The sequence below is a fragment of the Procambarus clarkii genome, chromosome 3 (assembly GCF_040958095.1).
Source record: "Procambarus clarkii isolate CNS0578487 chromosome 3, FALCON_Pclarkii_2.0, whole genome shotgun sequence".
Taxonomy (NCBI): domain Eukaryota; kingdom Metazoa; phylum Arthropoda; class Malacostraca; order Decapoda; family Cambaridae; genus Procambarus; species Procambarus clarkii.
Window position 1 is genome coordinate 15734568 of NC_091152.1, and position 26937 is coordinate 15761504.

General features: G+C 43.0%; 2 protein-coding genes across 3 annotated transcripts in view; one reads left to right on the forward strand and one right to left on the reverse strand.

The window, feature by feature from the left end:
- Window positions 1–1922: 1922 nt before the first annotated feature.
- The window catches only part of LOC123760900 (uncharacterized), a 143554-nt gene continuing 118539 nt past the window's right edge, over window positions 1923–26937 (forward strand). For both annotated transcript variants that reach the window (XM_045746719.2, XM_045746720.2), the window contains exon 1: window positions 1923–2708. The gene's annotated coding sequence lies outside the window, so the exon portion shown is untranslated. The remainder of the gene's footprint in view (window positions 2709–26937) is intronic.
- Window positions 24155–26937, reverse strand: part of LOC123760903 (uncharacterized) — a 50677-nt gene continuing 47894 nt past the window's right edge. The window contains exon 6 of the mRNA XM_045746721.2: window positions 24155–25185. Coding sequence (XP_045602677.1) covers window positions 24155–25185 — 1031 coding nt within the window. The remainder of the gene's footprint in view (window positions 25186–26937) is intronic.

Here is a 26937-nt window from a genome sequence, read left to right on the forward strand (position 1 = left end):
GCCCCATTGTGACTTACTCTTTGTACCTGTTGACTCTGTGCTGGGATAAGTGTCCCCTGCATCCCCAGTCATGCACAGTGTCAGCCGAGCCTTAGAAACTTCATTAGCAAATAATATAAAACAGACTTAATTTTAAAAGAAACTTTAACAGACTTAATCTTAAAAGAAATTATATTTTGAACTAAAAATCTTAAGTCAGGGTCGCGATACGTAAGGTGGAGAGGTCAGGGTCGCGATACGTAAGGTGGAGAGGTGGCAGGTGAGAAAGACAAGGTGAGGGGCAGGTGAGGAAGACAAGATGAGGAACAATTGAGGAAGACAGTGCAAAACTAGGGTTGTTCAGCCTGACTCACTCATTTAATGCATCTCAGTCTGTATTGTGATTATATTGTTTACATCAGTTAGTATTGTTCACAGCAGTCTGTATTGTGCACATTATTCTGCATTGTACACACATCAATCTGCATTGTGCATATTAGTCTGCATTGTGTACTTCGCTCAATATTGTGCACATCGGACTATATTGTGCACCTCTCTAAATTGTGACTGAACTAAACATAGATTTTAAAGAAAATTATTTGTATTTAATTTTTATTTTTTTTACATTAAATTGAAAGTAAATTATGTTTTTTTTTAACGAAATTGTGATATTATGTGTAAGCAGAAGTATTAACAATAATATAAAGTTCGACTAAGGCTTATAGGCCTGTGTCACGTTGATCATACGTAAAAAAAATGTAATTGGTCGTTTTTGAACAAACTTAAAACATGGTCATTATGTCATAATGATCGGGGCGTATTCTTTCATTTGATTTTGAACTAAGAATAACAACTATTTCAACTGTATTTGTCCCTCTCAAGTGTTAGTAGGCTACGAGGGAGCACAGCTTTACTGGGGACCTCTAACCCCCCCCCCCAGTGTCAAAGACCACCTCTAGATTATCAGTGGTTATTTATATGTAAATATACAGTATTGTATATAAGTATATTTTGGTAGTAGTCTTTCCTGTAGACATATATTATTAAATGTGACTGAAAAAGTAAGATTAATAATTCTAACACGAATTTTCTCAATGTTTCTTATATTTCTTTTCACTGTTGATGGTAACTGAAAAATCAATTCTCCAAAGAATTGAGAATTGATTTTTCAGTTACCATCAACAGTGAAAAGAAATATAAGAAACATTGAGAAAATTCGTGTTAGAATTATTAATCTTACTTTTTCGGTCATATTTAATAATAAAGTATTGTATATAGTAAACACCTTAGTATTTATAGTATTAATAATATTAAATGCAATATTAATATTTCCAGTGTATTTTTATACCAGACAAAAATCTTAATAGGGAATGCCATTATCGGAGTCCCACAAGGTCAGTGGGAATGGTTATGCTATTCTTAGTATACATAAACAATATTGCTAATGGGCTATAATCTTTCGTATCACTATTTTATGCTGTTACAATGTTGGTGAGGTGCTTCAGAACTCTTCGGGAGTGCAAGAGGTTAGGGGGAAGTCTTGGAAAAGTTGCAGGAATGATCAAACAAATGGTTACTGGACTTTAACCATGATAAGTGCAATATCATGAGGTTGGAGATAGGAGCAAAAAGGAAAAATGAAATAAAAATAATGTGACATCAGCTTACCAGGATCAGTGAGAGAAAAGGATCTGGGAGCAGGAAAAAACATTGAAACTATCTCCGGGGAAACATACAAAAATAATTATATCAGCAACATATGTCATTTAATCTAGACAAAGATGTTTTTAGAACCCTATATATAATTCAACCAGTGCTTGAGTACGCAGTAGCAGCATTACTATTGGATAAGAACTACTGTACCACACACCACCGTCACACCCCCTCATAATGCCCCTTTCACCCCCCCCCCTCCCTCATCCCCACCCACACAGACCGAGAGATTAGCCTCTGTTGGCGATAATTTGTATTACAAGCATTTACAGTTGTGATTCGAACAGAGGTCGTAAGCGAGGTACTGTTCGATAAATGTTCGAACGTCATCAGTTGTGAATCGTGTCTAAACCGTTTCATTTATAAACAGAATTTGGCGGTTGAATTAACGAGCATTTAGCCCTTGTTGGCGAGAACGGACTGTGAAACAGCGAAAGGCATTAGCACCAGAGACTCGGCTCGGAAGTGTTCCATTCAGCCAATGGTATCAGATGTTTAAGTCATCCAGCCCGTCCTCGCATACAAAGATCCAAGCTCGTTAATCCAGCCGCCAAACCCCTTGTTTATGCATGAAAAACGGTTTAAACACGAATCACAACTGATGACGTCCGAACACTTCCGGAACAAGTGCTTCACTCACGTCCTCGGTTCAAACCACAGTTCTATAAATGCTTCACTCACGTACTTCAAATACAAATAATCGCCAACAAAACTTAAACACCTAACCTAACCTGTGCCTAACTATACATAGAATTTGTATGTATAATAATATTTATTTATATATGAGAAGAAACCAATTTTTAATACACAGCATGTTAAAATTTATGAACGTGTCAGGGGAGGACGGCCACTGTGTTAAACAGCCTAGTGTGAGGACGGTTGAGTCATCGCAGCACACGGTCCGCTCCCGGCCTGCCGGATGGTGGTTGTCTGCTACAGGAAATCCTTGAAAGATGTGTTTAGTGTTCACTCAACGAATGTTATACTATATGAGCATGTTTGCTGAGGATGCCAAGGTAACTGAACAAATTATCTAGAAATGTAGAAATTGTTGCATAAAAGGTGGTGCTTTGGATTCATTTCTGGGAAGTGTGTCGTCCTTGAGCTGGGGAAAGGGTGAGAGTAGACCTCCATGGGGAACTCAGGCTGGGAGACACGATATTACAAACGCCTGAAACAGAATAGAATGCAGCAGTGACTATACAAGATTGTCACCAGAACAGCAGCTATATAATGCATAAAAGGGGTATCGCCTCTGGTGCAAATGTAGGGACCCATAGCCTCAAAGAAGGGGATACAGAGCATTCAGATAAAAAACGTGCCATTGAACTCTGAATACGTATGAGTGTTCACTTCTCCTACCACCCCCCTTTTTTATGCTGTACACTTAATTATACAAGATTATACAGTTACATATATTTTACAGATTACAAAAAATTAACATTAAGAAGACATAAGAGGAAGTTTGTTTCTTAGGGGCTGTAGACTTCTTCGAACTCCTCCGACGCCGGGCAGGAACCGAGGATTCAGCGGGCATACCCCCTCTGGATCGGGACACTGAGGTGCTGGAAGAGAAAACTTGCCGCTCTAGGGTATCTTGTGGTGTCAATGAGCCTGGAACCAAGATCCTTAAGATCCTTTAATTATTGTGTTTAAGATTGAGTTAAAACTAACGTAGATATATGACCGAACCTACCCTACCCTACCTAACCTATATTAACCAAACATAAACGAATATAACTAAGTCAATAACTTATGTTTTTAATATAAAATAACAATAATTAAAAAAAGAATTGGATTTTTTTTTAAATAATGAAAATCACTCGGCCTATTAGGCAAATCGGGCCTTGCATAGTAGGCCGAGAAGTGCGTTCTGGCGTATTAATGTCGTACCTAGTAGACAAAACGCACTTCTCGGCCTTTTATGCAAGGCTTGACTTGCCTAATAGGCCGAGTGATTCTCTTTATTTTAATTTTTTTCCAATTGGGTTATTTTAAATATTATTATATTAAGAACATAAATTATTGACTTAGTTATGTTAGTTTAGGTTAGGTTAAGATAGGTTAGGCAGGATTATCTAGGTTATCTTGAGGTGATTTTGGGGCTTAGCGTCCCCGCAGCCCGGTCGGCTGCGGGGACGCAGCCGACCGGGCTGCGGGGGACGCTACACACACCCCAGGAAGCAGCCCGTAGCAGCTGTCTAACTCCCAGGTACCAATTTACTGTTAGGTAACAGGGACATCAGGGTGAAAAAAACATTTTGCCCATTTGTCTCTGCCTCCACCGGGGATTGAACCCGGAACCCCAGGACTTCGAATCCGAAGGGCTGTCCACTCAGCTATCAGACGCCTTAGGCTGGGTAGGTTTGGTCATATATCTGTTAGTTTTAACTCGATTATAAAAAAGGAACTCGTACATAATGAAATGAATAACTTTACCATTTCACACTCCCCCGAGACAGTGACGCAGGCCCTGGCGTCACTCCCCCGAGACAGTGACGCAGGCCCTGGCGTCACTCCCCCGAGACAGTGACGCAGGCCCTGGCGTCACTCCCCCGAGACAGTGACGCAGGCCCTGGCGTCACTCCCCCGAGACAGTGACGCAGGCCCTGGCGTCACTCCCCCGAGACAGTGACGCAGGCCCTGGCGTCACTCCCCCGAGACAGTGACGCAGGCCCTGGCGTCACTCCCCCGAGACAGTGACGCAGGCCCTGGCGTCACTCCCCCGAGACAGTGACGCAGGCCCTGGCGTCACTCCCCCGAGACAGTGACGCAGGCCCTGGCGTCACTCCCCCGAGACAGTGACGCAGGCCCTGGCGTCACTCCCCCGAGACAGTGACGCAGGAGGCCCTGGCGTCACTCCCCCGAGACAGTGACGCAGGAGGCCCTGGCGTCACTCCCCCGAGACAGTGACGCAGGAGGCCCTGGCGTCACTCCCCCGAGACAGTGACGCAGGAGGCCCTGGCGTCACTCCCCCGAGACAGTGACGCAGGAGGCCCTGGCGTCACTCCCCGAGACAGTGACGCAGGAGGCCCTGGCGTCACTCCCCGAGACAGTGACGGAGGCCCTGGCGTCACTCCCCGAGACAGTGACGGAGGCACTGACGTCATTCCTGAGAGTGAATGCGTCACATCTGGTTGTCGACCTTCAGCCTTGGTCCATCCGGCCGCATGGTGGGCAGCGCTTCCTGTCATGTCTGCCCTTCCTCTACCCGCTCTTCCCTTCCACTACTCCCTCTCCTCTTTGTCTACCCTTCCTCTGCTCTTTATTTACCCTTCGTGTCCTGTAAACTAAGCTTGTATTAGCGTGAATGAGATTTAAACTATCAGGGATATCCGGAGTACGCTTATCCGACTCTGTATATGAGTGCCCTCAAGGGTGGGTCGCACCGTCTATCGCCCAGTCTCCCTTTACTCCACCATTCTCCGTGAGAGAACTAGAGCACAAACCGCAAGACTCAGAGCTGCAGGAGGACTGTAACCAAAGTTTAAGGCCTACTGAAAGTTGAGAGCATGATAAATTAGTAGTGAGGCAGGTGCAAGATCGTTTGAGATCCGATATATCCCTGGGGCGCGCAAGTCCAACAGTGAAGGAGGTGGGTAAAGTGTAGACAGAAATGAGTAAATGTTGGTGATAGAGTAGGTGACCCGGCCACTTGGCCTGGACGGCCTTTAATTTTCTAGCAGGTCGGTATTTTGGTTCAGAGAGACCTGGCCCCTGCTGGTGGTGGTTCAGAGAAACCTGCCCCCTGCTGGTGGTGGTTCAGAGAGATCTGGCCCCTGCTGGTGGTGGTTCAGAGAGACCTGGCCCCTGCTGGTGGTGGTTCAGAGAGACTTGGCCCCTGCTGGTGGTGGTTCAGAGAGACCTGGCCCCTGCTGGTGGTGGTTCAGAGATCTGGTCCCCTGCTGGTGGTGGTTCAGAGAGACCTGGCCCCTGCTGGTGGTGGTTCAGAGAGACCTGGCCCCCTGGTGGTGGTGGTTCAGAGAGACTTGGCCCCCTGCTGGTGGTGGTTCAGAGAGACCTGGCCCCCTGCTGGTGGTGGTTCAGAGAGATCTGGCCCCTGCTGGTGGTGGTTCACAGAGATCTGGCCCCTGCTGGTGGTGGTTCAGAGAGACCTGGCCCCCTGCTGGTGGTGATTCAGAGAGACCTGGCCCCCTGCTGGTGGTGGTTCAGAGAGACCTGGCCCCCTGCTGGTGGTGGTTCAGAGAGACCTGGCCCCCTGCTGGTGGTGGTTCAGAGACCTGGCCCCCTGCTGCTGGTGGTTCGCAGAGATCTTGCAGTGCTAGCGTCTCTCTCTTGACTATTCATCAGGCGGACTACCAGTGTCCTGGAGCCCTTCTGTTGACCATCCGCCTCCTGCCTCACTCTCTTCCTCCCTCGCCCGCTTATTCCCATCTTTTCTCTTTCAGCGATCTGTTTCTTCTTTCCTCATCTGAAATTGTCTTGGTTTCCCTTCCTTATTATTAATTTTCTTCCACCAGCAGCCGTTCTTTATTATTGTCTTAATTTATAGCTATCTCAATCTGTCAACCTGTTTTTCATCTCGGTTAATTAGTTTGAGTTCATTTCTCTTTTTTATCATTCTTCAATCCTCTTCCATTATCTATCGCTGTTTTTCGTTTTCCCTGATCCATTACTCTAGCTCTGCCTGTGTTCGTGTTTCACTGCTCTAGCGTTCTGTTCTTTTGCTTTAGCTGTCTCTAGCCTTTCTGTTCCACAGCTTTAGCGGTCTCTGTTCTTCCTGTTCCATTGTTCTAGCTGTCTCTGTTTCACAGCTCTAGCTGTCTCTATTCTCCCTGTTTCGCTCTTCAAGTTTCCTGATTCTATTCTTTCTGTTCCTCTATTCAATCTTCCAGTCTGTTCTTCCTGTTCTACTACTGAAGTTCTGTATCGCCTTCAAAATTACAGTAGTCTTCCCTTGTCCATGTTTTCTTTTTCGTTCCCATTTTCTTTTGGTCATTTCTTAGTCGTAGTAAAATATAAAGAATTTCCACACATTATTATTTTTTGACATTTTCAGTCTTTTAAAACTTTATTGATTTTGTTCATCACATCACCCATCTATTCATCACATCGTCTATCTATTCTAAACTAGTTTTCATATTTCTGTTCTGAATTTAAACCTTTCCCAGCTTGGAGTTGTCCTAGAACTGTCAGAATTGTTAACATGAGAAAGGAACTAAAATTACCTTCCATTTACGAAAGAATAGTTCTACTTAGTACTATGTTTTGCGCCAAAACTTCGAAAAATAATGGTCCCCCCCAGCTCTATTCAAATTAAATTGAGATCCATTCTAAACAATTCTGTCTGTTCCCTCAATCCGCCGCAAAAAACTCCTTACAGTGTGTGGCTCAGTTGTTGTGTCTATAATCTTATGAAACTGAATGTCTCTTAATCCTGATAAAACCTCTGCTTGTTCCTTCTCTCTAGGTTATCCTATGAGTAAATCCTTTTATCACGTCTCTGACATATGTCCATATCAGATCCCTTCTCGAATCTACAACCCAAAGTCATTAGCACAAGATTTGCAGCCGCTCTCATATCGTTTACAGGCGTTTCAATAGTCTTGCAGGGGTCGTTTACATATGCTTGTTGAACAGCCTTGGATCGTTTACATATGCTTGTCGAACAGCCTTGAGCCATGATCAAATGCTTATACATCAGCATTAGGCCATTCTCATATTCTTATTGAACAGCTTTGTGTTCGCAAATACTTGTCGAACAGCCTTGGATCGTTCATAAACAGACGTTCTCACAGACGTCTAGAACGAACATCAGAACATCTAACAATAAAACGGATCACAAAGAAATCACAATGGCGTGATATATCAATGAGAAAATCATTTGAGTCAATGAGTGACTTGAGCCAGCGTTCTGGTAACTTCCAGACGTTAGCCATAATCCACTCAGCCACGATAAGATAAAACAAAATAAACACGAAACTGTGCTAAATTCACTGGGAAGGTCTAGAGGCCCCGACTGGTGCCACAACCAGGATTTTACGAATGGCCCACCTACACTCCCTGGCCTGGGGGTAATGGTGCTCTTAACTTTATGGGGTCTTGTGTTTTGAAGGAAAGACGTAAGGCTGAGAACACAATTACCCACAGACCACAGTGTAGGTCGATCATTTGTAAAATCTAGATTGTAGCACCAGTTAGGCCACTAGACCTTCCCGGTGAATTCAGTAGAATTCGGTTGATTAGTTTTTTATCCTATCGTTGGCGAGTGGGTTAAGACAAGCGCCTGGGATTCACTAGTACGTTGGTTCAAGTCACCTCATTGCCTCAAATGATTTTCTCTATTAAAAACATACATTAACGTACGGTGGAAGATATGGTCAAGAATAGAGGAGACAAGACTTACAAAATAAAAAACAAATAAATACTAGAAAATTATTGTTTTATACATTGGCAATTGTTTTATCTAAGAGCCATCAAGAAATTAAACCTTTTATAATCTCATAGCAGATAAAACCACTGAATGACAAGGGCTCCAACACAGCCTCATGCCCGAATTTCCCTGTAAAAGAAAGATACATCATGTATACCCCAAGTGTGGTGGGTCCCGGTACCCTGTACAACCCTGGTGGTGGTGGCTCCCGGTACCCTGTACAACACAAGAGGTGGATCCCTGTACTTTGTGTGCCCTGTACACCTGAAGAGGTTGTGCCCCCAGTACACTACACCCCGTACACCCAAAGAGGTGGTGTCACCAGGTACACCACTGCTGATATCTTCTTCTCCAAGATTCTCGTGTATAATTTCAGTATTTGAAGAAGGTGATGAGGTTTGAAGTGGTCACTATGATTAACTATGGGCGTCAGTCAACATTTGCAAGAGACAGTTTAAGACGAATCGTTCATATCGCATCCGAGAACTTATTAGTGTTTATGGCAAGGATCCGACCGATACTGAAAGGCCGGACTTGTCAACCCAAGATGTTGCAATTTTCTATTTTCGTGATTTTGATCTCCCACGTTTTTAATAAGATTGTGCAGATGTCCACTATACTGGATACTTTGCACTGGATGGCATAATGTGGAAGAGTGGTCACTGGCTGGAAAAGTATATTGGATGTGAGGGGGGGGCACCTCTTGTCTGGGGAAACTTAGTATAGTTTAGGTTATATATTCTTCATACATAGACTATATTTTTTTTTTATTTGAGCCAGGCTCGCCCCTAAAGCTGTGTCTTCCATCGTCGCAGAACCACAGTGCTGTCTACAGTCACTAAACTGATACTTGAAGCACTAGGCTAAGAAATATAATTATTTGTCGGTGGACGGTATGTAGCCTTAGTAGGTCCATTCTTAAGTGTATAGCTTTTTCTCACAATTATATGCCATTTTCTAGTGAAAGTTTATCAGTTATAATTATTCCTAAAAAATTTTCTTTATCCAATCTTTAAACATCAAACTCGCTTGGTTAACAATAAAATTTACAATAAATTTACTGTCACCATTTTCACTTCATTTCCATTACGAAGCAATTGTCAACATTAACTTCCATAGTATATTTCTGGTTCTATTTGCTCATTTTGTTAGTCTTTTTGAAGGTTTTACTATTATTTTCCTACTGTATAGTTTTTGGGCATTGTCCTTAATCATGTATACAGTATATAGTTTCTCACATCCTTTGACAGGGCATGCATATCAATGAAACTATTATGTGTACTGTGCCTTGTGTGTGATGTCTCGTGTATATTTGCACATCAGTGACTACGGGAGAGTGAAGTCTAACTTCTTATGCCCAGCCTTGTTGCACCTGTTGCTGTGCAATAGTAACACCTTTCCTCGTACCACAGATTACAGTAGGCTTTTTTATAAGCATCTTTTTATTATACTGTATTATCAGATTATTTTTTTATTACTTCTACATGCTATAACTTTCATTTATTTGTTAAAAGGAATTATTGACAATTTTTAAAGCCCCAGCAAGTTCAGTCAGAGTGTGTACGTATAAGTGAAGCATTAAGGTATACATGTGAGGAAGGTCTCTCGGCTAGGCTACACAGCCTGTGGTGCTAAAATTCCCAAAAAATATATTAAAAGCTACCGAAATCTTATCCGTATAATAGGACACATCCATTATATTTTATCGGCATCCAAAGCGTTTTGATTTAAGCTTTTGTGAAACATGGAATGATAGAGGTCACGATATCTCCGACGCCTTATATGCAAATCTCCAGCATCCCAACTTCAAGAAAATTCTAGACGTGTTTTTTCGGAAACTCCAATCACGCGTAACTTTTATAGCCTACTTCAACACATGTTGTTAATGCCCGTCAGGCGGGGGGGACAAGCACGAGGTAGGCTGTTCTCTCCTGCGTTTATGACGTGGTGACACAACTCGGCCTCCTAACAGAACAGCGTATTTTGAGGTATACTTTACTTAAGACCAAAAATCGTCGTACTAGAAAATGGCAGCGGCTCGCGAAATTGACGTATTGTTCTGTTTTCAGTTCGTGGGTCCTCTGGTTGGTTAGGAGAGAGGACTTTTAATACGACAGTTTCATGATATTGGGAAACCTTAGGAGGACGGGCTGACAATGCCCTACGTTACATTAATCATGTATTTGAGTAATCCCTTGCGGCATTATTATCCATCGCATACAACTTTCATTCTTAAATTAAATATATTATTAAATATAAATCTCGAATTATTGCATTCAGTGTGTTATCCTTCCCAAGTTCGGCTATCACCCGAGACGTTGTTCTGCTACCGCTAATATTATACAATAAGCAAAGGATGACAAAGTTATATTTGAGCAATGAGTGCACTGCCAAATACATCACAATTTATTGTTATAAGATCTGTCACTAAATTACAATCGAGTATATAAATAACAAATTAATGCAGTAATAAGCGCAAGTCGAGGCCCCCTCCAGGACGCGGAGTAAACAATAGTTGGCGTCACCAGGTAACAGCTGTCTGCCACCCTCGCCTCGCCTCACAGGTTGTAAGACTGTCAGGGGTGAGGTCTACGGCGAATTCAGTTGGGCAGACGGGAAGTGGACCTGGCAGGTCAGAGGCTGTACGTGCAGGCAGGGGCGTGGTGTGGACAGAAGCCCAGCAGACGGGGGCGTGGTGTGAATACAATCCCAGCAGACGGGGGCGGGGTATGAATACAATCCCAGCAGACGGGGGCGGGGTATGAATACAATCCCAGCAGACGGGGGCGGGGTATGAATACAATCCCAGCAGACGGGGGCGGGGTATGAATACAATCCCAGCAGACGGGGGCGGGGTATGAATACAATCCCAGCAGACGGGGGCGGGGTATGAATACAATCCCAGCAGACAGGGGCGGGGTATGAATACAATCCCAGCAGACGGGGGCGTGGTGTGGACTCAAGCCCAGCAGGCAGGGGCTCTGCACCTCGACCATCACACACTTTCCATCACACGTAAAAACCGAGCACTATAATATTTGCTGTAATAATTGCTCTCATTCGCGTTTTTTTAAGGATAGTGGAAAATGCTAACCTCATTGCTTAATGTGTGTGAAATTTGTATATGCTTCGAGACGATGGCTTGGCGAGTTCTTGGGATAATTACTTCAACGAGACCAAGGTAGATTCTTAGAACAAGGAAGCAAAGTTGCTGTTTTAAAAAGTGTTCTTTCTGGAGAAATTGTCGTATCGTGGTCATACCTCGTACTGAAACGCGAAAATCACAATGACATTTTTCACGCGATTTCATCAGCTATGCTTGTTAGTTGCTTCCGGCAATTTTTTTATATTTGTACAAGTTGTAGTTTATCGATTTTTTTGTAGTACCAACTGCTGATAACTTTGGGAAATACCTCTGAAATAGGAGTATGGGTGGGAGGGTGTTACCGAATAGGTTAAGGTAAAATGTTTAATATATACTCGTCCACATTCCTGCTTTGTAATTTTTGAAGGCTACATTATATTGTCATTGTTCCTGGAGGGAGAGGTTGATTAGTGAAGGGATTCTTTGTTTTCCGAAGGCGATTAGTTTATTGTACGCCTCATTCTCATCCTGTGAGCAGTAGTTTATGCGCCCCATTCTCATCCTGTGAGTGGTAGATTATGCTCCTCATACTCATCCTGAGAGCAGTAGTTTATGCGCCCCATTCTCATCCTGTGAGTGGTAGATTATGCTCCTCATACTCATCCTGAGAGCAGTAGTTTATGCGCCCCATTCTCATCCTGTGAGTGGTAGATTATGCTCCTCATACTCATCCTGAGAGCAGTAGTTTATGCGCCTCATACTCATCCTGTGAGCGGTAGTTTATGCGCCTCATACTCATCCTGTGAGCGGTAGTTTATTCATGTGGAACGGCTCTGTCACAGCTGACTAATGCCTTCAGATTAGGCTCCTGTCATTACAGCTTTCTCGGGAGGTGGAGCCACGAGTCACTCATGTTGGAAGCTGTCATCTTCATTACTAACTTTGACGAGACCTTCACTCTATTGTATCTCGCCCACATGCTGCTATTGACCGACATTTATTACTGAAGTATTTTGTCTCACCTCGGGCGAATAGTGTTTTTTGGTTTGAATTGAAAAATACATTTATTTTTTTTTTCAGTTAAGCAAAAACGCATACCTGGTACATATAAAAAAATCACATACGAGTGTAGTATAAAATCAAATCCCATTATTCATCTCTTTTGTATTATTAAATAGTAATGATCACATCCGTTAGCAGTCTAATTGAAACGGGTAAGTATGTCGGTAATTTAGTATACATTTACATATAATAATCATTTTAAGATTTTTATTTTAAGTTCAGCAAATGTATCAATAGTGATAAATGTTATAATAGATTCATAATCGAATGATGTTCAATCATTTATCTGTTTGAGGTTTGAGGCCAGATGCTTGCCTCGTTAAACGTTGATGGTTTAGTCGTGATTTCAGTGCTATAGGCGAGTTGGGGTGGGCTCAGTAACCCCCCCTGAGGGGGGGAGTATGGCCCCAGTACCCCCCAGAGGGGGAGTACGGCCGCAGTACCCCCCCCCCTCCTTGAGGGAAAGTACGGCCCCAGTACCCCTGCTTCAGTCTGTGGATGTGAAATGTTATGCCCTAAGTCCATAGACTAGCATTAGTTGAAATAATGAAGTTAAGGGGAGGTAATAATTCTGTCAAGACGACCAATGTCACCCCCACAACGGGAGGGGCACCACGACCCACCCTAGCACCCCGTAATAAATATGCCAGGCTGGCATTTCCATCTCAAGTTACCAGTGACCAGAGGTACGTCTGGATGAGACGGGACCTTCCTAGCTATTTTCCTGACCCCATTGACCTCATAATCCCTAGACACGCCTCGCCCTACATCTATGTAGCCAGGTCCGATGAAGTCACCATCTCGGCCCTACTCCAAGGTCAAGTGGGTGGCATCACATTCAGTAAAGCAGACTCTCCTGAGAGGTCCAGGAGGTACAGAGAGTACCTTGTCACATCCTACCCTCATGACCTTGACATCTCCCATGCGAAAGAACTACCAGGTGTGTACAGTGCAAGACGCATCATGTCTGGAAGCAAGCCACTCAACAGGATTGTCATCGTCTGGAAACATGAGACACCGCCCCCCAGTCATCACACGTTCCTAGGCCCCTACCGGCCAGCCTGCCCCATAACACCCTGGGAGTCCTCAGCTGTCATGTGTTTTAAATGTCAACACTTTGGTCACGTAGCCAAACACTGTCAATCTTCAGGCACCTGTGCCTTCTGTGCAGACAATCATCTCACTAAAGACTGCCCCAATAAAGACCACGCCCCTGGGACCGATGAGACCTCATCCTCAGCCACCAAGCTCAAGTGTTCCAGGTGCTTGCGGGAGGGCGTGACCGCCTGGCACAAGGACTGTGACAGGCGGTCTCCCCCGTACAGCGCAGTGGGGCAACCCTCCACCACCCCAGTCAGCCCCCCCACCCGGGGTGGCCCCACCACTACACCTACCCGCCCCCACACCCGGAATGACCCCACCACCGTTCATGACACCAACAGCCTGACAACCTTCCCTGGCCTACCTGGGAAGCCTGACGCCAGCCTGCAGAGGGAGGTGTTAGAACTTCCAGCTCGCATGAACAAAATAGAAATTACCGTCAATAAGCTCCAAGAAACACTCACGAAGATTGAAAATGGTCTCAACAGCATTTGTGCTAAGATCACCATGGACAACCCGAGTCAGTGTTCAAGCGATCATCTCGCCAGCCCGAGGAGTGAAGCGAACGTCCGAGTCTCTAGTGAAATGCCTTCCAGTGCTATAAGTGTTGACCCGTCTCCAGCAAGTATTGACCCCCTCTCCAGTGCTGTAAGTGTTGACACGTCTCGAGCAAGTCTTGACGCCTCCTCCAGTGCTGTAAGTACCGTTGTGTCGAGTGAAACATATGAAAACCCGTGTATCTTAGATGTATTTAACAAATTCACTCAAGGACTCATTCAAAACAATACCGCTTGTGTGTCTACGATTACTAACGAACATGAAATGATTGTAAATGATAGGAAAAATACAGGCAGCCAGCTGAGCTTGAAACAGGTGAAAGAACTCTTTGCCATTAATGACGGTGGACAATTGGCATTTGTAAGCAATAGTCTACAACTTGTGAATCTTATAAACACTTCTCTTCGTCAGGTTTATGAACACCATTACCCACGACCAACTCACTCTTAAATTTCTCACGTGGAATGTGAGAAGCGTGCGAAGGAGGCTGTTTGATCTAATGATGTACGCTGGTGCCAACAACATTGATGTACTGTGCCTGCAGGAACCATACACTGCAAACACAAAAAATAAAACGCCACCCAAACTCCCAGGTTATGTAGCTTTCTCAAATGTTGGTTCCCATGATGTCGGTATCTTGACGTATGTTAAAAGTAACCTAGTGTGTAAACATGTTAAAAACCACAAAAGTGACGACTCATATTATCAGCAGTTTCAGATTGCTACAGCGACCGGGTTTCTTAACTTAGTTAATGTATATGTAAGGTGCGATCAAATGGTGGAAGCTTCTCTCCCAAAAATTACCAGCAGCTCTCAAACCATTGTAATGGGTGATCTTAATGCTAGACACACTAGCCTGGGTGACACCAAAACAAACGGGAATGGCAGAGTCTTTGTAAAATACTTAAGAGATAATAACATGTCCGTATTCAACTTTGACTCCTCTAACGTCACACACCTCAGGGGTGGCAGGCTTGATTATGTCATTGGTCACGGCCTCATTGATAATGCTGTCGGAGGATCAATTGTTCATGAATTAGTTAGTGATCATTTTGCCATATTCAGTTCATACACTATCAATAATGTCAAACCCCTAAGCTTTGGAAAAAAAATAATTAATATCCCTGAAAATTTACACATGCTCTTCAAATTCCGCATTTCTGAATGGTATAACACTTACTGCTTTACTACCGTCAACGCATTATATGAGGACCTGGTCACTGAAGTAACCGCTTTTTATGACAATGTTGTAAAATCCACAAGACCCAAACCAGTGAGGAAGGGACAGAGGTGGTTCACTGACTCACGCCTTATGCCCCTGCATGACAGAGTTCTATTCCTAGCTGAGCAGTATAAAACACATAAAACAGCTGACACCCTCAACATATTTCTTAAAGCCAGCCGAGAGTTTAGAGAGCTAAAGGAACAGGTGTATAACCAGCACTGGGAACAGTTTCTGCAAGGCATCAATCATGCAACATCCTCATCCCAAATGTGGAATAAAATTAAAAAGATTTCTCGTCCTAGCAGTCGTCAACTTGATCACCATTCACCTGTAGACTATGCCGACATGCTGCTTCAGCAATATGCAAGCACTGCTAGTATAAGCAGCCTGCCCCTAGATGTGCAAAACTATCTGGCTAGTACTAAAATAAATCGTAACTTCAATATTGAAATTGCCTGTAGTGAAATAGGGCCTGATGATAACTATGGCATAACCCCCTTTGAAATTAAAAATGCACTCAAGAAAGGTAAGGCTACCTCTCCTGGAGAGGATGGCATCACATACAACACCATGAGAGTACTTGCTGAGCTGCCAAATAGCCCTTTGCTAGAATTGTTTAATCAAAGTCTAAGGCAGGGTGTTTTACCTGACCGCTGGACACAGGGACTCATAATACCCATACCCAAGCCTAATTCACAAAAATTTAGACCCATTTCTCTAACGTCGTGCATGTGCAAAGTTCTTGAGAGAATTATTCTCGACAGACTAATGTTTCAAATCAAGCCCCACCTTGCCCCTAACCTGTATGGTTTCCTTCCTGGAAGAAGCACACAAACTTGCTTTGCCGAGTATTTTATCAGAGGGGGACCAAACTCTCAGGCGGCATTTATTGATCTCCAAACTGCTTTTGATACAGCAAACAAAGAAATAATCCTAGAACAGCTAGCCTCTTTTGGAGTTAAGGGAAGACTGTTGACATGGCTCAGGGGGTACCTGAGTAACAGAACCGCCTCAGTCCTTTTCAAGGGGGTCAAAAGTAAACTCTGTGCACCCTTTGAGTTGGGTACACCCCAGGGTGGAGTGCTAAGTCCCACACTGTTCAATGTTCTGATGCATAAATTAACAATTGATATTCCTACACTACCTGACGAAGCCGTCATTTGTTATGCCGATGATATATGCATTGTTGCAAATTCCCAAACTAGACTGCAAGCTCTACTTGATTCATTCGCTGCTAAAAGCATTGAATGTGGTCTTGTTATCTCTATAACTAAATCCAGAGTTCTCCATCCCAAAGAGAAAACTCATGTCCCTATAGCTTTCAAGGTCAACAGCCAGAACATTGAAACGTGTGGGCAGCACAAATACCTTGGAGTTGGTATTAACAGTGACATTGTAAATGATCTACACCGTAAGTTAAAAGAAAGACTAAAACCATTGAGAACACTTACTGGTAAGAATATTGGTATCAATATTAAATATGCTAGACTATTCTATATGATGTTTGTTAGATCTCTCGTTGATTATAATGCTCTGCACTTAATTAATTTCCCCTCCTCTGTGTTGGACAAACTTGAAGTAATACAGAACGAGGCCATGAGGATAATTCTTGGTGCCCCAAGATGCACAAGAATCATCAACATGAGGGAAGAACTGAAGTTTCCAACCATACTAGAGAGAATAATGCAAGTTAACACTACCTTCTGTCTTAAAGTCATGAGAGATCCTACATCTCCTGCATTGCTCAGAGACAAATTATTTAGTGCTGTTAACACCCTTTTGACTGGTGCCGACATACCAACTCACTCCTTTTATGATAATTGGCTGAGAAACAATGCTTACAATCTCATTAAACTTAACATTCCTTTTAAGTGCAATCTACCAGTCTCTGATATTCCTCTTTATCTGTACCCCACCATTCAAGTATCATACACACCTGTCACCAAGAAAGATAATGAGAATCTTGCTCTACTCAAAGCTGTCACTCTTGAAACAATTGCCTCCTCCATCGAGAGTCTAAGATCTCACGAGCACTGTGTCTACACCGACGGCTCAGTCCAGTCTTCTACTGGACGGACTGCAGCGGCATGTAGGTTTTATAGAAATAATATCTGCACAAAGTCTGTCAGTGTCAGGTTAAACAACTGACTGACCTCCACACAAGCAGAACTAGCAGCATTACATTTAGCAACCAGCACATTAAAAAATATTGGAGGAGGAATAATATTCTGCGATTCAAAGTCTGCTCTTCAAGCAATCAAAAACTTCTCTAGGAAGATCGACAGCAAGAACCTAATACTCCCAATTATAAATGACCTAATTGATGCACAGAGTAAAGGGTCTCGAATCTCCTTTGTATGGATACCTTCACACATAAATATAACCCATCATAATGAGACAGACATTGCAGCCAAATTAGCGTGTAACAAGTTTGAAGTTGAATTAGATCTAGGTATCCCCATCTCTGCTGTCAAAACTGTATTGGTCCAAACATTCAGGTCTGATAGGAAAGAACTTACTGACTCCCAACGACCTGAAAGTACTAGTATAAAAAGCTATGATTTGTTCAGATCTGAAACCTACATCTATGGACAGCACAAAACGTCCACTAGACTGTGCGACACAGTGGTTGCAAGGATCAGGTTGGGTTACCGTTACCTGTGGCAGGTGGCTGCAGGTGACGGGTCTCCCAATCCTGAGCACTCCAGTTGCAAACTCTGTGAGCAGGAACTACGGCATGATCTCCCGCACTACATCACTGAATGCCCAGTTATTAGACCTTTCAGACCAGTTGGCATGAGGTACCTGGAGCTTTGCAATTACTTTATTCACTCTCGTATTCTTGAAGATATCCTCACAGTATACCCAAAATTTGCCAGTGCAGGCTATTAAACACATGGCTCTGTATGACTAACCATCCTGCGAGATGGGGACTTGTATTACCACTGCTACCTTATTCAATCTTGTGTTGTTGATATCCTCAAAATGCATCCGGAGTCTGCCAGTGCAGACCGCTTATCACATGCCTCTGTATGACTAACCATCCTGTGTGATGGGGATTTTTTAGCATCACCTAGTTAGCTTTTTTGACACACTGTACTCCACTTCATATAGTCTGGGGTAGCTGCACTAATGCAGATGTACCTCATATCTTAATAAAAAAAAAAAAAAAAAATCGGATATTAATTCAATTAACATATAAGAATGTAAGAACTCTTGTGAATATAAATAGTACATCCCCCCCTTCCCCCAGGTCGAATTAATGACCCTCCCCAGGATGCAACTCCACAATAAGCCGATTAACTCCTGGGTTACCTCTTTACTGCTAGGTGGACAGAGGCATGAGGTGATGGAAAACGCCCACAGCCATATGTCTCGCCCGGAATTCTCAATTGTGAGTCGAGAATGAACCCGACTGTACTACCGGGACCCTTAAGGATGTAGACCCTGATAACAATTTGCATTCTAGGTGCAATCACTTGGTTACAGTGTATATTGAAAGTGGCTGAAGTAATGGGGGGAGGGGGGGGGGAATGGTATGGTGAAGATGGCGAGTGTGCGCGCGCGCGTGCAGGCAGGGAGGGTGTACTCGCCTAGATGTGCTTGCAGGGTCCAATTTCTTCCGCGCCTTCCAAACATTCTTAGATTTTTATTTGTTTTTAGTTATATTAAAGAGTTGTTACATTCTTGTACAGCCACTAGTACGCGTAGCGTTTCTCGCAAGTCCTTAATCCTATGTTCCCTGGAATACGACTTAATCCTATGTTCCCTGGAATGCGTTGATACCACCAAGTACCCATTTTACTGTTGAGATAGAGGCTACCGTTAAGGATTTGCGCCCAGTAAATCCTCCCCGGCCAGGATGCCAACCCATGACAAAGCGCTCGCGGAACAACCTGTCCTCTTAAAAAGAACGTCGCTTTTGGCCGTTTGCCCGTATGGCCGAATTTGGACGTAATTTGAAAATGAAAAAAAAATTAAAATAAATTTGGGATTTCTTTTTTCAACAACAGTAAGTTAAGGGTCCTCTGATAGGTTAGGTGGGCAGGAAATTCTCATAAAGTTTCAAAACGTTATGAAAAACGTTAATTTAAAGTGTCCTCTTATAACCTCTGCGCGTAAGGCGGACGACTCAAATAGAAAACGGAACAGAACGTCACTTTTGTGAGTCGATTTCATTTCAAATTACGTCCAAATTTAGCCATATCGCGCATACCAGCCAAAAGTGACGTTCTTTTTAAGAGGACGGGTTGCGCGGAACGCCAGGCGAGTGTCTTACTACTACGCCACGGGGACTGTACGCCTCCGTTTTTTTAATGGATTAATGTTTTTTAAGATTAACGTAATGTATAATTTTTCACGCTTTTATTTACATTCCAAAATTTGCATTGAATTAGGTTCAAAGACTTCTGCACCTATCCTATGATAGCCTTATGAACATGTTCTTCCAGATTCAGATACTTTAGTTAACTTGCCATAAAACACTGTTGTAAACAGTGCTTAGGTAAAGTCTAGTGAAAGGAGAGCGGAGTGGGGAACATAATATTTGATTTTTGAGAGTATACTAACAGTTTTTGAGACATTTTTGGCTGTGTTGTGTGTGTGTGTGTGTGGGTGCTGAAGCCTAGTCTCTTGTCTGCGTATAGGCCAAGGAACTTTCCATCATTTGTAATGATAATGTTACGGCATTTATGTACCTACTAATTAACCACTGGAACGTCTAGTAATGCATATTGTGTGATATAAATAACAATGTTTATTATAATACTTATTACCAGTATCAACCTTATTAAATTAGCAATGGATTAGCAAACATCAAAAATAAATATATCTAATATTCTAAAGTCAGGATAAATATGTCTAATATTCTTAAGTCACTAGGCTCCCACGACTAGAGCCTAGTGACCTACCAGCAAGTATACGCTAGTTCTGAGCATTGTCCAGGACTAAAGTAAATTATATGCTCCTAGAAGCGAGTTACGTCTCTGTGTATATGCTGTGATTCTTCCAGGATAGGAATTGAGAATAACAAGACTAATAGCGCCATATAAAAAAATATCACATTATACACTGTAATCAAAGCCTCTTATTATTATTAATTATTGTGTTATTTAGTAAAGCACCGCTCACATTTCTTGCTATTTTTGCCGGCAAGATTGTCAAGCAAGGCTCCCAGCTCGGTTCGTTAATAACTCGTTAATTAGCGGTTGTTCGTTAATAACTCGTTAAATAACGGTTGTTTGTCAGTAACTCGTTAATTAACGGTTGCTTGTGAGTGAGCACACCGAGGGACGAGTGTGAGGACGGCTGCGGCTCTCCCAATTATTAAGGCTTTCCCGGGAACCTGCTCCCGCGTCTCGCCACCATAATATATTAAGTCTTTCCAATATTAAAGAAAAGTTTGTTGCATTTAACGTTTTCTTAAGGATATCATAGCCTTTGCCAGTGAAATATAAGGTTATGTCCAGCTAAGTACGATTTTTGCTACTGTCAAGTTTGTAAATATAATTTATGTCTAGTAAGAAGAATATAAGAATTAGAACTGATCCCTAGAGGAACCCGTTATTACGGCCACGTGAGCGAGATCACATTACTCGAGGATTAAAGTGCCTTCTTTACTTTAAGTAGCCCTGAAATCAGTTTAAAATGCCGTTTTTAATCATTTATGTATTGAGGTTACGTAGGTGTAGTCCTTGTTGCACAGTCAAATGATTTACTAGGATATGGAAGGGCATCGCTTATGGTTTTGTTGTGGTCAAAATCATTCAGAACTTCATTGCGAAAATTCATTATTGTGGTTTGTGTTGCTCTCTCTTTCGCGAGCCCCATTGGTCAAATTTCGATGATCAACAAGCCACAGAGTTTTCGAAAATAATTTGCAGATTGCTGGGAGAATACAAGCAGATCAATAATACTTCATGAACTGTGTCTTCATTCTAATAGGCTTTTCATTCTTACAGAAGTCGGAGAATTTTCCTTGTGACAGTCAAATGTTTCAGATGAAAGCTAGTATATACTTAATTATATCAATATTAGCCCTAATAATTGCAAAGTTATATTATCGCATCATTGATTCCCTTTTTTTTTTAAAGCCACGATATCCTTTGGTAAGAAAGGGTTGGAAGCATTTCGTATGGGAATGTTGGAGGCAGCGGAGTTAACACAGCTCTCACTTAAGATGTTCTGTAATACTGGGGCTCCATTATTGTGATGCCCAATATTCGCAACATTTCTTAATTCGACAACTGTTAGTGCCACAGTTCCATGGCGCCTATGCTGTCAAGCAGGCCTTTCTGGGAACGACTCAATGCCTTCAGTCTGTACACTCACATAAGTAATTACCAAAAGAAGGCACCAAGGCTGGTAACTGTTTAACACAGTCTGTGTCACAAAATAGCTAATTATATATAGGAATGCTGAATAGTCGTTCAGATTGTTGCCTTTGCCAACACAAGACAGTTTTAACTTCCACTGTCGCTGTAGTGGAAGTTAAAGTAAAGTGTAGTGGAAGTGCCACCCACACGTGTTAGTGTGGGTGGCGCAGCTGGACTCGCCCACGCCTGACTTATTTGTTATTTTCATCTAAGCCTCAACTTTAATATATTTTAGAAAAAAGAAATTGTTAGAATATTATTTGTTTTTGTCTTTTGGGGATTGGGCGGGTTGTTCTACCGCCCCGATATTATATCCCTACAGGAAAATTATGTAAACTAGCGTGTTTACATAATTTTTAATTGCATATGGTTTACTAAAAGCTTGCAATAAATAAGCAAAAAATATTGTATTTATATTTTAGTGTCATGGTGAAATTCACTTTTGATCTCGCCTCGGCCAAAGTATGGCATCTAACTTTTTTAACAAATTTTCCTGAAATCACCATTTTTAAACCAATAAATTCATGAGAAAATATTGTTTGAATTTTGGAAAGAACTGCGCGTAGCGATGCGTCTTGCCGGAAATAATAGTTCGTGTGCGGGTGAAAGGTTTTCTTGTCTATTCCAGCATCCCGCTTTTCCTTGTCCAGCTTATTTTCAAGTGCTGTTGTTTCTCGTATTTAAGCACGGCGCTTTACCTTATTTAAGCACCACTGTTAACCATTATGTAGGCGCTGTTGTTTCCCAGATTTAAGAACATTTCTCCTCCCCTTTTGAACGATGTATGTTTCAGTATTAATGGACTCGGTTTACCCTGATCGTCAAATCAGTTTTTTTTTTTTAAATTCTTTTTCCTTTATGCAGGCGATGAGTCACAATAACGTGGCAAAAGTATGTTGACCAGACCACACACTAGAAGGTGAAGGGACGACGACGTTTCGGTCCGTCCTGGACCATTCTCAAGTCGATTGTCTCTTTCTTATGTTTCGATCATCTCTTCAGTTTAATTCCGATCTTTCCTCTAATTTTGCTCCGTATTTTTCCCTAATTTAGGTCCGTTATAACTCGAATATTTGGATCATTATTATGTGGTTTAAAGTGTTTTTTTACTTCGTTTCTTTCCCATTATTTTATCTCTGCAAACATCTGCCCAGCAATGTAAGTGTTAACAAAATCTTGCGACAAAATGCTCCTCGGCCAAAAACGTACACAATGAACCTGGACCAGGGTGACTGTGGACGTCACCTGTACTTCCGGTAGTTGACAGCGCAGACGTAACCTTTTTTTTTTTGGGGGGGGGGGTGATCTTGAAATGTATTTACTGATAATTCTTCCATAAAGAAAAGATTTTTAATTACGTATTGGTCGTTTCCTAGTTTTGAGTGTTGTACAGGGACAAGATTCAACAAGCATTTACGCATCTACTTAGAAACATGTACATCTTTTCTCAATCATTGGCGGCTTTATTTACATTAGTGAGTTTACGAGCATGTAAAGTTGCCAGTCAAATGTTGTTGTAAAGAGCCTCGTGGTGCCCCGCAGCTCATGAAGTGTTTAATGTATGTAAACAAAGCCACCAAACATTGAGGAAAGATGAACAGGTTCCAAAGTAGATGGGTAACTGCTTGATGAATCCTGGTCTTTAAATATGAGTTGTTTCACCCACTGGTGTATTTTGTAAACTATTTGGAGATATTAATAAATCGCCTATTTGACAAACTAGTGTATGCAGGCGATGAGTCACAATAACGTGGCTGAAGTATGTTGACCAGACCACACACCAGACCACGTCGTCGTCCCTTCAATTTCTAGTGTGTGGTCTGGTCAACAAACTAGTGTATGTATGTATGCATATATATATATATATATGCATACAAGCACTAATTTGCTAAAGCCTAACACTATAATATACGTGTTAGGCTTATATTTAGGTTCTCTCCCTCAGAGTCGAATTACTGGGCCTCCCCAGGATACAACTCCACAACAAGCTAACTCCTGGGTACCTGTTTACTGCTAGGTGAACAGGGTACCTATTTACTGCTAGGTGAACAGGGTACCTATTTACTGCTAGGTGAACAGGACATTTGGTGATACAAAACACGCCTAATTATTTCTGCCCCGCCCGCCTATATTCAGTGTTACCACGTGTTCTGTAAAAGCAGTTTTGTATGTTGGTATGTCTGTAATTATTTTGTATCGAATGTGTGTTGCTGTCGGTAATATTAGTGGCTAGTAGGCAGTGTGTGTGTGGGAAGGGACGGAGTTTAGTTAGTGGCCGCAACACAGTGTTAACATTTCAATATGTTTGGACCTCAGATTATTATTGTCTTTTTCTAATGTGGTTCAGGTAATCAACAGTATATAAAGATAGTATTTATTGATTTATTTATCATGTTAATGTTTTGATGCTCTGCGTTCCGTGGAAGACGGTGGAGTCGTGACACGGACATGCAGCATGAAGATGCTGACTGTTGTACTGGTATTAGCAGTTGTTCTTCATCACAAAGCCAGCCTCGAGCTCCACACAGCACTAGTGATCTCCAGTTGCAGCCTCGCACCACATCATGGTACTCGGCTCTTCGGTCAGTCTCATGAGTAACTCTGGGTGTAAGAAAGGTATAACAAGGTACAGGGGTGGTGGTGGTGGGAGTAGAGTAGCCGGTCTAGCCTAGCCTGGGCGAGAAGTATGGGCGGCCCGGCCGAGGCACGTACATGGGTGTTATGGAGCCCCTCGCATCATCACTCGTCTCCTCTCCATCTCTCTTTCCCAGTCTTGGGCTGAAGGCGAAGTCTGCCTTCTTTCCAAGTCTAGGACTAAATTGAAAGTCTGCCTTTTTGCCAAGTCTTGGGCTGAATTGGAAGTCTGATTTTTTGCCTAGTCTTGGGCTAAAGGCGAAGTCTGCCTTTTTGCCTAGTCTTGGGCTAAAAGCGAAGTCTGCCTTTTTACCTAGTCTTGGGCTAAAGGCGAAGTCTGCCTTTTTACCTAGTCTTGGGCTAAAGGCGAAGTCTGCCTTTTTACCTAATCTTGGGCTAAAGGCGAAGTCTTCCTTTTTGCCTAGTCTTGGGCTAAAGGCGAAGTCTGCCTTTTTGCCTAGTCTTGGGCTAAAGGCGAAGTCTGCCTTTTTGCCTAGTCTTGGGCTAAAGGCGAAGTCTGCCTTTTTGCCTAGTCTTGGGCTAAAGGCGAAATCTGCTTTTTTACCTAGTCTTGGGCTAAAGGCGAAGTCTGCCTTTTTACCTAATCTTGGGCTAAAGGCGAAGTCTGCCTTTTTACCTAGTCTTGGACTAAAGGCGAAGTCTGCCTTTTTACCAAGCCTTGGGCTGAATTGAAAGTCAGCCTTTTTACCAAGCCTAGGAACAAAGGCAAAATCTAACTTTTTCCCCAACCTAGGTGAGAAGGCGAAGTCGCCTTTCTTTCCAAGCCTTGGGGAGAAGGTAAAGTCTGGTGAGGCTGCTGCCCTCTTGTCGAGTCTCTGGTTCGAGAACCAAGTGTTGGCGTCCTGCGTCGAGGGTCCCTCTACGTTCTGGGTCTCCTGCGGCGACCACACCATCGCCTCCACCTCGCCCTGAAGGTAGTCCTCCAAGTCGTCTTCCAGATACTCCGGGGAAGCAGATTCGTCATCGTAATCGAAGTCTTCGGGAATAATATTCGTGAGTTTGCCCAGTTGAGGCGAAAACGGTGACCGGCGAACTGAAACTGAAAATAGGCACTGTTAGTAAGTTATAGAAGGAATTGTGTATAAAAAGAGAGTAATTATGACGGGAAAGTGCTAAGCCTGTATGACTGTATAGCACATCGATGCCCAGCTGAATGTAGTTAGCATTCATAAGAGAACAGGTCATAAGGTAATGCAGATAGTAAGTCAACAATAACTGTGGTGAAAATGGACACCCAACCCGCACATGTGAAGATCTTCAGAGAAAAGTTCTTCAGCTCCAGAAAGAACAAGCTGCCCTAGAACGTAGGGTGTGAAAAGGAAGCTCTCCAGAGGAAGGAACGGGAAGCTGAACTTCAACTTAAGCTCATTGAAAAATAAGCTGAGTGTGAGAGGGAAACTCTTCAGCTCCAGAAAGAACAGGTTGCCCTACAACGTGAGCGGGAACAGGAACAGCTAGAGTTAAAAGAACGCGAGCTGGAGATACAACGTGAACATAAGAAACAAGCCGCCAGTACTCTAGACAACCGTAAGAAAGAACTCGACTTAGAAACTACACACCACACTCTGCGCTAGCAAGCAGAAGCTAACCTTCCGGTACGTTTTAACCTTTCACTTGCAATTAAGTTAATGCCATCTTTTGTTGAGGCAGAAGTAGATGTCTTCTTTACTTCATTTGAGGCTCTGGCTAACCAACTCGGCTGGCCTCAGGATCAGTGGTCTGTGCTTCTCGGGTCTCATTTAGCAGGTAGAACTGCAGTGATTTAGTACTATAGCGTCTGAAACCGACTACAAGGTACTGAAGCAAGCAGTGCTCGATGCTTACCTCCTCTCCACCGAGACTTACAGACGTAAGTTCAGGAATTACCTTAAAATAAGTGCTACCACTTGCGTAGAGTTTGCTAATAACAAAAAGCTATATTTTATGAAGTGGCTGGAAGCCGCACAAGTCTCCACCTTTACAGATCTCGTCAATCTCATCGTGGTGGAAGAATTCTACAGACGTGTACCTAATTTCATACGACTCTACCTAGCCGGCAAGGAAGAAAGCGATCTTACCAGATGTGCTCAATTGGCTGACTCCTACAGTCTTATTCATAGAGTACCATCTGACACACCATCTAGTAAGACCTCCTGGTTTAGTCCTGAAAAAGTGAGTACCAGTAATGTGAACTCCTCGTTGTATTGCAAGTATTGCAAAGACTATGGGCATACCATAGAAAAGTGTACCAATCCTCACTGTAAGGTCAGCAGTGAGAATAAGCCCAAATCATCACCTCCTAAAATTCATAAGTCCTAAGCCTGTAATGAATATTTTTGTTTCTTCCACTGAACACTCTCTTCAATACACACTTGTACTCCGGAACAGTCTCTGCCAACCTTAGAGATTCGGAGGAAAGGTTCAAAGTGAAGATCTTGAGGGACACAGCTGCTCTACAATCTATTCTAATGAAATCAGCTGTACCTAACGTCACCTACACCGGAGAAACTGTCCTCATCACGGACCTAACTGCCACTACTCCATATCCACTTGCCAGAGTCTTCCTGGATTGTCCGTTTATGCAAGGTAAAGTCAAAGTTGCCATCTAGGAAAAGCCTTTTCCCATGTCAGGAGCTCAACTTCTCCTGGGCAATGACTTGGCAGAAGATCAACAACCTGCGAATGTAATCAAGGAAGATCCCCAGGTATGTGACTCGGCAGTGGAAAATCCTGTTTTGCAGTTGGTTGAAGAGGTCCAAGCAACAGATTCTGACAACGTCTTCCCTCCTGTTATGGTGACAAAGCTGGCCAC